General features: G+C 34.4%; 2 protein-coding genes across 2 annotated transcripts; one reads left to right on the plus strand and one right to left on the minus strand.

The window, feature by feature from the left end:
- The first annotated feature begins 1,555 nt into the window (after window positions 1–1,555).
- LOC100305403 (NAK-type protein kinase) lies at window positions 1,556–4,159 on the plus strand. Its single transcript, NM_001251752.1, has 4 exons — window positions 1,556–1,879; window positions 2,660–2,920; window positions 3,158–3,280; window positions 3,734–4,159. Exons 1-4 carry the CDS (start codon window positions 1,556–1,558, stop codon window positions 4,157–4,159), a joined length of 1,134 nt encoding a protein of 377 aa, NP_001238681.1.
- Window positions 4,160–9,336: 5,177 nt separating this feature from the next.
- Window positions 9,337–10,652, minus strand: LOC102669349 (protein MAIN-LIKE 2-like). Its single transcript, XM_006580604.1, has 5 exons — window positions 10,488–10,652; window positions 10,303–10,383; window positions 10,006–10,209; window positions 9,765–9,896; window positions 9,337–9,666 (listed from the first exon to the last, which is right to left on the minus strand). Exons 1-5 carry the CDS (start codon window positions 10,650–10,652, stop codon window positions 9,337–9,339), a joined length of 912 nt encoding a protein of 303 aa, XP_006580667.1.
- Between the last annotated feature and the right edge of the window lie 2,452 nt (window positions 10,653–13,104).

The raw sequence follows: 13,104 nt of genomic DNA on the forward strand, positions 1-13,104 counted from the left end.
ATAAACTAATTTTCTTAATTAATATAAATTTAATTATTTTTATTTATATATCGGTATCAAATATGCACACAGATTTCGTTTATATAAATGCAAAATTGATTCTCCCATGTCCAAGCAACCAAAAATTATCGCTCTCATTCATCATGTATATAGAAAGTTGTGCACCATTCAACCGCTGCCGTTGAAAATCACACCTGTTCAACGTTGCACAATACAAATAGAACCTAACTCATTCTTAATTTAAAGAAAAAAATTTAAGAAAGGAGGACAATAAAGAAAATTTTTAATTTAAAAAGAAATTTTTAATCGTTTTAAAGAAAATTATTTACTTTAATTTCATTAAATAATAAAAAAAATAATTATTTATTGAAATGAAGTATAAGGGAAACTCTATGCTTCAAATAATATATGTGGAACAATGAATAAAATCTGGATTTGTAATTCAAATTTTATGTATGAAACATATTCCCTTATTCGTAATTAAGGTTGGAAAAATGTTTACTTTGAATACATTATCTGTATAGAGGTTTTGTTGAGTTAATTATTCAAAAAATATTTTTTTTACAGAAAATATAATTTTTTTTAGATATACCTTTTTAAGTAATTAATATAAAAATAAATAATTTAATAATTTATTATTAGATTATACTAATATAAAACAAATTTATACTTTCAGTATATTTTAATTATTTTTAAAAATATATACATATATCAAGAAAAGATAAAACCCTATCCAACGGTGAATCAAACTGTATAAAATTATTTTAATATAATAAGTAATCTCAAATTCAAGTCATAATTATATTTATTTTATTTTATTGTCACAGTCATTTCATTTTAACTTGAACAAAATTGTCTCGGTGAAAGATCCCTATAATTTAAAAGAGAAAAAAAAATCTAATTATTGGAGATATTAAGATTTGGATAAGTAAATACTTATTCATGCTTATTATAATTATAATCTTAAATTATTTTTATATAGATCAAGAAAAAAACAATAAATTAATAAAAGACAATAATAATTTTATAAAATTAATTTTATTATAATTAATTATTTTAGTTATATAATTAATATTATAAAAAATATAAATAAAAATAATTAAATATTTTTTATACGAAACAGAAAAAATATTACTACATATTCGTGAACAGTGAAAGCAACATACTCCATCCAGCTCACACCTTTGAAAGGTCATCTTGGTTTTCTTTTGGTCTTTGTTCTCCAACTCTCTCTCTCTTCCCACACGCGGCTATGTGAAACTGTGAAATTGTGATTGATTATCTTTCACTTTCACACCACCTTCTTCTTCTTCTTAAGGGTTCCCATTCAATTTATATTTCTTTCACTTCATGGAAACGTAAAACTCTTCTCTCTCTTCATCTTTCTCTGTTCCTCACAATTCACTACCCCCTACAAATATATTCAAGGTCCCATTTTTCTCATCTGGGTCATCAACTTAATCATCTCTCTCTTGTTCTCTATCCAATTAATTGCTTTTCCCTCTGAGTTTCTCTCCACCTTGTTGTTGTTGCAACTTGATTTCATGGTTGCAAAATGAAGTGTTTCTTCTTTAAGGAGAAGAGCAAATCCGCCCCGGAACTGCACAAGAAGAAAACCCCCGCCGTGAACCGCGCCGCAAACTCCACCGGCTCAGTGTCTTCACCGAAGAGCGTGAAGGACTTGTACAGAGAGAAAGAGCACAGCTTCAGAGTTTTCACTTTGCAGGAGCTGAGAGATGCCACCAACGGTTTCAATAGGATGCTCAAGCTTGGAGAAGGGGGTTTCGGGAGTGTGTATAAAGGATCCATTGCGCAACTTGATGGCCAAGGTGATCCAATTCCAGTTGCTATCAAAAGGCTCAACACTCGTGGCTTCCAGGTATATACTCCGTCCGTCCCTATTTATAATAAGACAGACATACCCAACAAATTTTTTTGTCCCTGTTATAAGACTTCATTTTATTTCTCTTCTATTAATTTTTTTTTTTTTTACTGAAACTTCATAAATTGTCTTTTTTTCCGTCTTATGATGATTGAAGAAGATGAGTAGGTTGTCAATAAAGTTAAGGATAAATTTGAAAAAATATTACTCTTGGAAAGTTAAAGATTGGAGTATAATTATTGACAAATTTAATTTTAAAAACTAAATTAATTAACTTTCTTAATAAACGTAAATTAATCAACTGTGTCTTATTAGTAGGGACGGAGGTAATATATGATATACTTGTTTTGCTTCTTTTTTTTCCCTCTTCAATTTCTCTTCTTTTTTGCGGTTAAATAAACGTAAATTAATCATTGGGAGTTGTTTGATGAAAATTTCCTGCTCCTATGATCGTTACTGTTGCTTTTGGACCATTGTGAAGCTTATTTTATTGATCGCGGGTAAATAGTATTCATTGTTTGTTTGTCTTCCAGTACTTTGATCTCGTGAAGGAAACATTTCATGCTTTGGGATCCATAATTGATAGTTACTTAAGTGGCTAATTTACAGTTCTGTTCAATGGGCATGAGAAATGTCGGAAGTTATTCACTATTACATTTCTGCGTATGATTTAAATGATCCAGAAGCACATCAAATTCTTGGCATTGTTATTTTTGTTTGTCACTGAATTGTCAAAATATACCTGCAATCTTATGGTTGTTCTCTTTTGTTGTAAAGGGTCATAAAGAATGGCTTGCTGAGGTTCAATTTCTCGGCATTGTTAATCACCCAAATTTGGTTAAACTTTTGGGATACTGCTCTGTGGATGGAGAAAGAGGAATCCAACGGCTGTTAGTGTATGAGTTCATGCCCAACAGGAGCTTGGAGGATCACCTTTTCAACAAAAAATTGCCAACCCTGCCTTGGAAAACAAGATTGGAGATCATGCTTGGTGCTGCACAAGGATTAGCTTATCTACATGAGGGACTGGAAATTCAGGTACCTCATAGGTTCATACTTTCCAGAAGTTGAAACGAAATTGTTGCCGTATATACATATACATACATACATATATATATATATATATATATATATATATATATATATATATATCATTAATTAGCTTTAGTGCATGTCATTTTTTATTTAGCATTTTCCTATGTTAACTTCAATTGTGTATTTGAAATTTGAATACCAATTTTGGTTGGTAATCCTTTTCATTTTTATGTTGGGAAGGTGATCTACCGAGATTTCAAATCTTCAAACGTTCTATTAGATGCGGATTTCCACCCAAAGCTCTCAGATTTCGGTCTAGCTAGAGAAGGACCTCAGGGTGATCAGACTCATGTATCTACTGCGGTAAGTTCATGCCACATACATATTCTCAATTGCTACTTAATGTCTCTTTCATATTTTTAAGCACCTAATCATAGGGACTTCACATGCATACATTACTATAATGCACCACTCCTAAAGCCACTTTCATGATTTAACCATGGCCAATCCCTTTAGTTGTGAATTTAGCAACATTGCTATGATCCCATCCAAGGTTTTAAATTGTGGCCGTGGTCAGAGTTTCGTCGCGTTTTTTGATTTTGCGAGAAATTGTGGACAAATACAGCCCATGCGACCACAATTGTGGCCTGAGACACCCCCATAAACCTTTATATTGTAGTCAAAATTGTGGTCACACACCGTTCTTTTAAGACATTGTCCAATCTGTTCATTACAACAATTATAGAAGTTATGAAATCATGAGTTTATTTACACCAATTATTTATTCTTCTATTTTTGTATTCCAATTGTTACCAGGTAGTTGGAACACAGGGTTATGCTGCACCAGAGTACATTGAAACGGGCCACCTGAAAGTTCAGAGTGACATGTGGAGTTTTGGTGTAGTACTATATGAGATCCTCACAGGAAGGAGGTCATTGGAAAGAAACCGTCCCACAGCAGAACAAAAGCTTCTAGATTGGGTCAAACAATACCCTGCTGACACCAGCCGATTCGTCATCATAATGGACCCTCGTCTCAGAAACCAGTATTCTCTTCCTGCAGCTCGCAAAATAGCCAAGTTGGCTGATAGCTGCTTGAAGAAGAATCCAGAAGATAGACCCTCCATGAGTCAGATAGTGGAATCCTTGAATCAAGCATTGCAATATTCAGACACTTCTCTAGACATTGCTGAATCCTCCTCCTCCTCCTCATCTCGGTCTAAATTGGTCCGAAAAAAGTAAATATTGAGTTCTTATTTTTGAAGGACTTTTGGGAAATTTAGCAGTTTAAGGCATAAGTTGATGAGATCATCTATGTATTCCATTGAGGTAGTTTTCTGGTCAATCTTGGAAGTCAGTTTTGAGGATTTTACTTGTTTGTTTGGCCTAGTTCAAACAAAACCAAGTCATTTATTTTGTCAACTGTTGGCTTTTAATACAGTTTAGATGTCATTGTAGAAAATTATTCTTTACTTCTAAGTTAAATTATTCAACTATTGGCCATTCCCATAAGGAAGAGCAGGACTAACTGAAATTGATTTTTTTTTTTTTGTTACCCAAGTTAAATTAGAAAAGAAAATATTTGAATAGGTGATATATTTATAATTAATAATAAATAGAAAATGTTTTGTAAGATCAAATTACAATATTTTAAAGGAAGATGAAGAAAATTTCTCTCATCTTTATGTCCCTTTCAAATTTCTCGCAAAAACTAAGAAAACTACTACTATACAATACAACACACGGTATACAGTTGAAAAGTCTATTCCATTTGGATATGACAGCACCTTATAACAATAGGTGTAACTGGGGTTGGCATGCTGCGTGAGGATTTTCATTGTCTAACTATACCCTTTTAACTTTTTCATTAGAAAAAAATTAGAGCCTTAATCAATGAAGTTATGTCCTAATCAATTACAATATTATTATTGGGGAGCCGTGGACGTTAATGGAATAAATTATTCGCTTCTTAAAGAAAAAAAAAGTACTACATATAATAGTAAATTAAATTGTGTTGAAGGGGCATACCGACTTTGACTTGAATGATTAAAATATTGGATTATCTATATGGTTGTCTAGTTCGTAGAAAAATTGTTGGGGAATTAGTTAACAAATTCGTTTTTGAAACATATTATTGGGCAAGTTTACAAACTGGTGTTTCCTATTAAGGATTAATTTGATTTTTAGACAAAAAGTTATTGGAATCAAACATGTGGTTCGTTTTGATTTGATTTAAATATAAAATTAAATTTAAACTAAACCAAATTAATCTTTTATAATTTGATTTAATTTAATCTTGCAATTTTTATTTTTTAATCTTTTATCGTAATTTAAATATATCAACTAAACTTACATAATTATTATATATGCAATATTATTTTAAAAATAAATTCTATTTTTATTAAATTTTGTTTAACATATTTTAGTTTAAAAAAATATTATTTTTACTTTTATTTAGCATTAATATAAAAAATTATTATCAACTCTTTTTGTAACATAATAATAATTTGTGCATTACTTGATATTTAACAATATTAATACATTCTTTTTTAACATATGTGTTAACTTCTTGACAAGTATATCAATTTGTAAAAGTAATATTAAAAAGATAAGTTCAAGTGTCGAGTCTAGAGAGACTTTGACTATAATCAGAGTTTGTATATTTCTAATTTTAAGCGAATAATAAACTAAAATTGATATTTGTTAAGCAGCAATGCATAAATATAAATTCAAAGTAATTTAAAATACGAAGCAAGGCATGTGCAAGAAAGAGAACACAAACACTAGGAGAGGTGGGTTGTCAGTAGATGTAGAATTATGAAACATGTTGGGGGCTCAGCCTATCGAAGTTAGTTACTCTTGACGCAACATTAATTTTTTTTTGTCATTTAACATTATGTTGAATATTACCTTCATCCACTAACCTACTCTAATCATGATTCGTCATGTGAAATTGTTTAAATTACTTAATTTCACTCATAATCTCATAAGAGCTACGTCAAATAATTTGCTTTAAGAATAAAGATGCATAATTCAGGCTAAATAATATTATTTTATCTCTAGATATGGATTACTTAGATGATTTTTTCAAGTTCTTAGGATGTAAACATATTTCAATGAATAAACCTTATAACATTACATGTGCATGGATGATCAAGGCACAAACATGACAATAAACTCAGAAAAGAAACAATAATATCAAAATAATATTAAATAAATAGTGAGAATCATTACATTAAGAGTATTTGGTTGTTAAGCTCCCAATAATGGGTGGTTTAACCTTTTATTGTCATGAGAGGCTTACAAATACAAAAGGAGGCAAGAGAAATGGAAGAAAGTGGAAGAAAATGGGAGGAATGATGCTCCAAATGAGTGAGATCTTCTTCCCTTCGTGCCTTAGCTTTGTTTTTAGGTGATAAAAACAAAATAGCCCAGTGATCCCCTCTTTTTATCTTCAAAATGATGCACAAACATATTTTTTGATATTGATTATGCACTAAGCCTGCATGCGCGCACTAAGCGCACATGCAAAGTTTAATTGGCTTAAGTGACCACGCGCTAAGCCACCAGATGCGCGCTTGCACGTGACATTTGGTTTTCAAGTTGACTTCTCACGCTGAGTATAACTCCTCGTGCTGAGTAGGGCATTTGCGCTTAGCGTACTGCTCTAGTTCTTCAACCATCTTACATGCCTCCTACTATGCCACTTTCTACAAAAAAAAAAATATCCAAAACACGGTAAATTAACTAACTTTAGCATCTATGGGATAAAAACTTAGAAGAAACTAAATTTCTAACTTTTTAACTCAAAAGAAGCATTAAAAGAGAGGAAAGTAGATAATTGCTATGTAATTTAAATATACAAATTATGAATGCATAACAATTATCAATATGAAAGTAAAATATACATTATAAAGCAAAGAAAAACTAATAGATTATTTAATATTTCATTAATTATCATGATAAAAATCAATATAATTATAATATGTGATCTATTCAGTTTGATTAGATTTTTTATAATAAGATCTGAAAATCAAATCTAACTTAAAAAAACATGTCATTTTTTAGATTTTTTATTTTTGCAATTTTTGGATTTTTGCATCAGTTTGGTGGTTTACAAACGGTTGGTTTGATTTTGAAGACCCCTTACAAACTATCCTCTCTCTCTCTCTCTTTGGTGTGAAGAGGAAAGGAAATGAAGGTTTTTTTTTCAAAAAAGAGAAAAAAAATAAGTTATTTTTTATTTTTTGATTAAATAAAAAAATTTATTCACATTTTATTTTTCTAAATTCTTATTTCATATCCAAATAATATATATGTTACAATACCCTGATGCCAACGTCATTCAAAAGGAAGCATTCTTGTCATCCACACTACTATAGTGTAATGTGAATGTGAGACTTGAATTGAAATAGACCGATGGGAAGATCACAGTCACAGATAAGAAACATTAATGCGCACTTGAACTGTAAGGTGGTGGACCTTGCCTCTCCTACACTTTTCCCATTTTCTTAGCTGGGGTAGGCACTCGTGTGCGTGGATACAATGTCATAATTTCAAATTAAATTGAAGGGAAACTTTTGAATTGGTTTTACTATCACCTTGGTTTAAATTTTAACATTGTAAATTCGATGATAGCAATTCGGATGTTGGATCCAAATATATAAAAAATTGACTTCATCGGACCAACCCAAAGTTATACTATTTAAAAAAAATGTTGTATAAGTTATAATTTTGACTTTTAAAATTATTTATCAATTTTCTTTTCTTTTATTATTATTTTTTGTTTCTTATTTGTTCTATTTTTTTTAATTTATCTATAGACTCAATTACCCAACTCAATCTAACTCTAATATAACCAAGTTGATTCGGTTTGAACTATGATTTCTTTTTTTGGAAAAATTGATCTAACCCGAACTCCCAATCAAATTAATACAGTATTAATCAACTTTAATCTAAATATCCCGTAGATCTGACCCTCGTCACTAGTTTTGAGTTTTGACGATTGCCCACATGAAATTAATAGTGCATCACAGTTACCACAAGATGCAAAAAATGAATATTTAAGATCTCACGTGTACGGGAAGATCAGGTAATGAAATAAAGCGTTTTGTCTTTGTGATTACCATAAATTAATAAATTATACTAAATCAGTAAACCTCTTGACTTGACTTTAATTAGTAATATTGTAAAAAAAATACTTTAATTAGTATTATGATATTTAACCCTTTCTTCTCCCAAAATTAGCCTCTCCTTACCATTAAGGCACAATATCCATCCTATTTTATTATAGTTTAATACTTTATATAGCTCTTGACTCCCTATCGAATTATACCATAATGGAAATTACTCGTAGGAGGAATATAAAAAGGGTGTTGCTAGGTGCACTTAGCGTTATTACTGGTGTACCCAACATCACTTAAAAATGCCAGAAATATCCCTTCAATGTTTCATTGTGCGGATCAAGTTGATCCGTGGAAAGACTCCTGCGGATCAACTTGATCCGTGAGACATAGGTGGATCAAACACGGATCAACTTGATCCGCAAGCATTACACGGATCAACTTGATCCGTGAGTTTTCCACGGATCAACTTGATCTGCAAGTATTATACGGATCAACTTGATTCGTAGGAGACTGAGTTTTTTTAAAAAAGTTTAACTTTATTAAAACTTAATTTTAAATGACATTTGTAATATTAGTTTAACATTTTTAATTTACTTACTTCCATTCATAATATGTCGATGAATTTCGAATGAATTTGGTATAAATTTTGGATCAAGTAATTTAAACATAATTGACAAAATAACCCTAATATTATAAACTAATATTATTAATCAAAATAACTTAAAATATACAAAATGTTAAGTCAAATACATCGTCAAAAACTAATGATATCTAAAGGGTGAATAAACTATTGTTGATCCGTGCGGCGCCTACGTCGAGACCTCACGTCTTCTGTGACACCCTTGGCAATCCTGAGACATTTTTGGATGACCTCTTCATGTGTGGATGTGCCTGGCGCATTTAGATGCTGCTCCAACGCCTCCACGATCACATGACAAGCCTCTTGTTAAATAGAAAACAAACGAATTGTACAAATTAGTATTAAAATAATTGAAGTAAATGACATACATCTAACCAAATAGTAACACTTACCACTGCATGTCCAGGCTCGTTCGCATCAGGATCCGCATGTGTCGATGCCAGTGCTACCTCATGAGGGATATGACTGGGCTGCGTCGCATATGCATCTCGAGGAGGAACCGTCTGTGGCACAGTCATGAATGGATATGATATGACGAAGAACCAGTCCATGTAGTCAGGCACACACTAACCTGACACAACACATAGATCACCTGCTGCCGCCAGATGGTCTGAGTAGTGCGTCCAAGTATCATCCACGTCATCATATGACACCTATGAATGGACAGGTTGTGTAGGAATGCACTGGACGTAACCGAACTGACGCATAACCCTCTCTGGTCTGTATCTGACAACAACAGGCCCCCAAGGGAGCTGTCCCGAGAAGCACGAAATTGGATGAAAGTCCTGCACAGGTCGGTGCTTCGCATATGACATCCAGCAAACATTTGGGATCCTCAGACGATCCAGGCGCTGCCTGTACGTCGCTGTAGATACCTTCTTCACAGTCTTCTTCGTCGCAATGCATCGACACGCACATGGTGACACCTCATCATAGTCCGGATCAGCATTGCACTCTGCAACTGACGAAAAGTGCTCGTATATCTAACACTACAGGGTTTACACGAAAATCATACACGTTAATTAAATATACACTCATTAAAACATTGTTGTAAATAAATTATGAAATACATGTTAATTACCTGTAACAAGGTGATGTAACCAACAAGCTGTTGGCTGGTGCTGAGGCTGGCATCATTAAGTTGATCGTACATATGGACGAGGCCAGCAGCTCCCCATGCATACCTCCCAACAAGAGTGAGGTCATGGAACGCCTGTAAGTGTGAGACCCAAAAGATATAGAAGATAAGCGCGAGCGACAACTGTCCAGTGCTGCGTCTGACATCTGCGCTGGTATATGTTTTGCAGCAACTGCAGGCGTACATATGGTACACCATATTGGCCTCTCTCGGCCAAGACCACCTCTGCTAAGACCATCAGTAACTCAACCAACAACACCACCACCTCGTCGGTGCGCAGAGGCTGGAAGTCATGGAATGCGCCAATGATAGGCAAATGGAGAAGAGACACGATGTCGTCCAGCGTGATCGACACCTTCCCCACAGGAAGATGGAAACTAGAAGTCTCCTGGTGTCACCTCTCCACAAAGGAGGATATAAGTCCTCGATCACCGGTGTCTATCGAACACGCGATCAAAGGATTTAATCTTGTCCCAATAACCATGTCCTCAATTACAGGAACAGGCCTGCCCAATTTATGCACCTTCCTCCCATGGGAGCATAACTTCAACTCAGAACGTTTCTGAATTGAAGTACAAAGGAACACACAATTTGTTCAAATAACTTCAATCAGTAACCAAAAACTAAAAAAAAATAAAAGTTAACTAACTTTAATCTTATAAATACCTGTCCAGACCATATACTGCCCGCAACATGGTCAGCATACTCTGTAAGCACTGATGGGTCCTTGGGTCCACCAGGAAATCCCACAGACTCGTCCCCGTCAGTCTCTGCACCGGTATCCTGTGCGTCAGTCTCTGCACCGGTGTCTTGTGCGGCAGCATCTACCATGGGCTCATTGATGAGGACACAACTAAGGGCAAGGACCATGAAGCACTTGAAGGGCCCATGACCAGAGGCAGACTTAAACAGGCCCAACACAGTGATGAGGACACAACTAAGGGCAAGGACCATGAAGCACTTGAAGGACCCATGACCAGAGGCAGACTTAAACAGGCCCAACACGTCATAGAGACAAGGCTGGTCATTTGTATAGCTGCCATTGATGATGATTGAAGGCCCAAGTGGAGAAAGATGAAGGCCCAGAGGCAGAGGCACTACCAAGACTATTAATTGTTGCTGAAGGCCCAAACTAATTTGAAGGTCCAAGTTAAATATGTTTTTTAGTTATAATTTTTATTTATTGTAATTTTGGCCCAAACTGTTTAGAAGGCTCATGTCTATTTTTATCTTTTTGTTCAGATACACTATAAGTATTGGTTTTTGTTTTCAATAAAGGAACTTTTGGCATTTTCATAAAATTTGGTGAGAGCTTCTCTCTGGATTCCTTGTTGAACAAATTTCAGACTTATCAAGGTAATCCTTGTGGCGTCTACCCTGACTTATCTTCCTTCACTGGAAGTGGCGTCATCCAAATCTCCGTAGCCTGTATCAAGCGATATGTTCCTAGTCAGGATCACATCACTCATCCCCAACTACAACAGCCTCTGCCTCTAGTACCGCAGGCGAGTCCGCAGGTACCACAGAAACATCATCGTCAAGAATGACTGGTACCCGTCGCCTGCGTGCTGATGCGGTCGGCCTTTGGCGCTGGGGAGCACCATCAGTATCATCACCATCCCCTCCTCTCCCCAGACCTATGGCACCAACCCTACCTAATGCACGGCCTAATCCTATAGTCTTAACCATGATTTGCAAATTTAGAAATTTAGAAATTTAGAAATTTTATTTATGTGTAGATTTTTATCTATTTTTAACATATTTTAATTGGATTGCCCTTGTATTACATTTGTTATGCTAAGATGCTTTCATGCTATATCATGTTTTTTTAAAGTTAATTGTCTAATACAATGTTGATCAAAGTTGCTCTCTTTTATAGCTAGTTCCAATATTTGGTTTAGTTTTTATCCACCTTGATCAAAATTGTCTAATACAATGTTGATCAAAGTTAATTGTCTAAGACCATTAAAGCAAACATTCAATATTTGATTTAGTTTCTATCCACCTTGATCAAAATTGTCTAATACAATGTTGATCAAAGTTAATTGTCTAAGACCATTGAAGCAAACATTCAATATTTGATTTAGTTTCTATACACCTTTGGCAGTTGGTTATTGTGTCAATATCTTAAATAGTTGCAAATTATAGCAAACATTATTGACTGACTTTGGTTATAGGATATTCTCTTATCAACTTAGAGTTGTATGCTTTATTTGGTTTCTAGGGAGTAATATATCACATGTGTTGAAAAACCATTTCCTATAAACTCCATAATATCAATCTCAATATTTGGTTTAGTTTCTATACACCTTTGAATATGTGAGTTCAATTCAGTTTGATTATTGTCAATAACCCTATATTTAGCATGTGGTTTAGTGTTGGAACTTTCACTCAACATTTTGATGGTGGAAAGGCTCAAACACAAGTGAGTGAAGTAGTTATGTGTTGTTTGTTAGGTTTCCTAAACTCATATCTAGCTAACTAAATAGCTCCTCAAGATCCAAGAAAGAAGAGTCAAAGACAAACATGGCAATTTTCAAAAAATATTCATCAGAGCAACTTTGATAACATACAAACAAAGATGGCAAGTGGTGTTTATTGCCTTAAAATCTTTAAATTTAAGCTTGCTCCGCATGAAGCACGCAAATCAAGTTGATCTGTGTACACCAAAATCAAATGCGGGTCATCATTTGCGGTTCATCAGAGCATGCAGATCAACCTAAATACCCTAGCAGATCAACCTATCTACAGCGGGGCAGAAGTACCAAAAAGGGAAATGGCGCTTACCTCGACGGTGGGATGTGGCAAAGCTCTTCACGGCAACCTCCTCAATGCACCTCACGAAAACCTCTTCACGACAACGGTGGTGGGTGAAGAAGAAGAGGAAACTCAAGCGCTGGTGAAGAAGAAGAAGAAATGGCAACGCGGGTGAGGAAGAAGAAGCAAAATGCAAAACGCGGGTGAGGAAGAAGAGCAGAATGCCAAACGCGGGTGAGGAAGAAGAGGAACCGGTGAGGAAGAAGAAGCAGCGGGAAGGAGAGAGAGTGAAGCATTTTTTTAAAAAAATAAGACATGGATATTTAAGTCTTTTTGCTTAAAGTGTTGGGTGAGTGCACCTAGCAACACCCATATAAAAAATGTACAACCCCAATGGAGGGAGTGACCCTTAAGTGCCAACCCATGCATTAGGGTGGAGAGAATGCATAAGTGTAGGGGTTGATTGACCAACCTAGGGCTCTGTGGGTTCAAGTGTTAACCATGGACTTCTTCAATTGAAATCTCT

The sequence above is a fragment of the Glycine max genome, chromosome 5 (assembly GCF_000004515.6).
Source record: "Glycine max cultivar Williams 82 chromosome 5, Glycine_max_v4.0, whole genome shotgun sequence".
Classification (NCBI taxonomy): domain Eukaryota; kingdom Viridiplantae; phylum Streptophyta; class Magnoliopsida; order Fabales; family Fabaceae; genus Glycine; species Glycine max.

Coding starts and splice junctions, on each gene's coding strand:
- LOC100305403 (NM_001251752.1), top strand. CDS start 1,556: ATGAAGTGTTTCTTCTTTAAGGAGAAGAGCAAATCCGCCCCGGAACTG. Junction 1,880..2,659: donor TCAACACTCGTGGCTTCCAG/GTATATACTCCG, acceptor TTTGTTGTAAAG/GGTCATAAAGAATGGCTTGC. Junction 2,921..3,157: donor ATGAGGGACTGGAAATTCAG/GTACCTCATAGG, acceptor TATGTTGGGAAG/GTGATCTACCGAGATTTCAA.
- LOC102669349 (XM_006580604.1), bottom strand. CDS start 10,652: ATGGTAGATGCTGCCGCACAAGACACCGGTGCAGAGACTGACGCACAG. Junction 10,384..10,487: donor GCAGTATATGGTCTGGACAG/GTATTTATAAGA, acceptor ACTTCAATTCAG/AAACGTTCTGAGTTGAAGTT. Junction 9,667..9,764: donor GTTACATCACCTTGTTACAG/GTAATTAACATG, acceptor CTGTAGTGTTAG/ATATACGAGCACTTTTCGTC.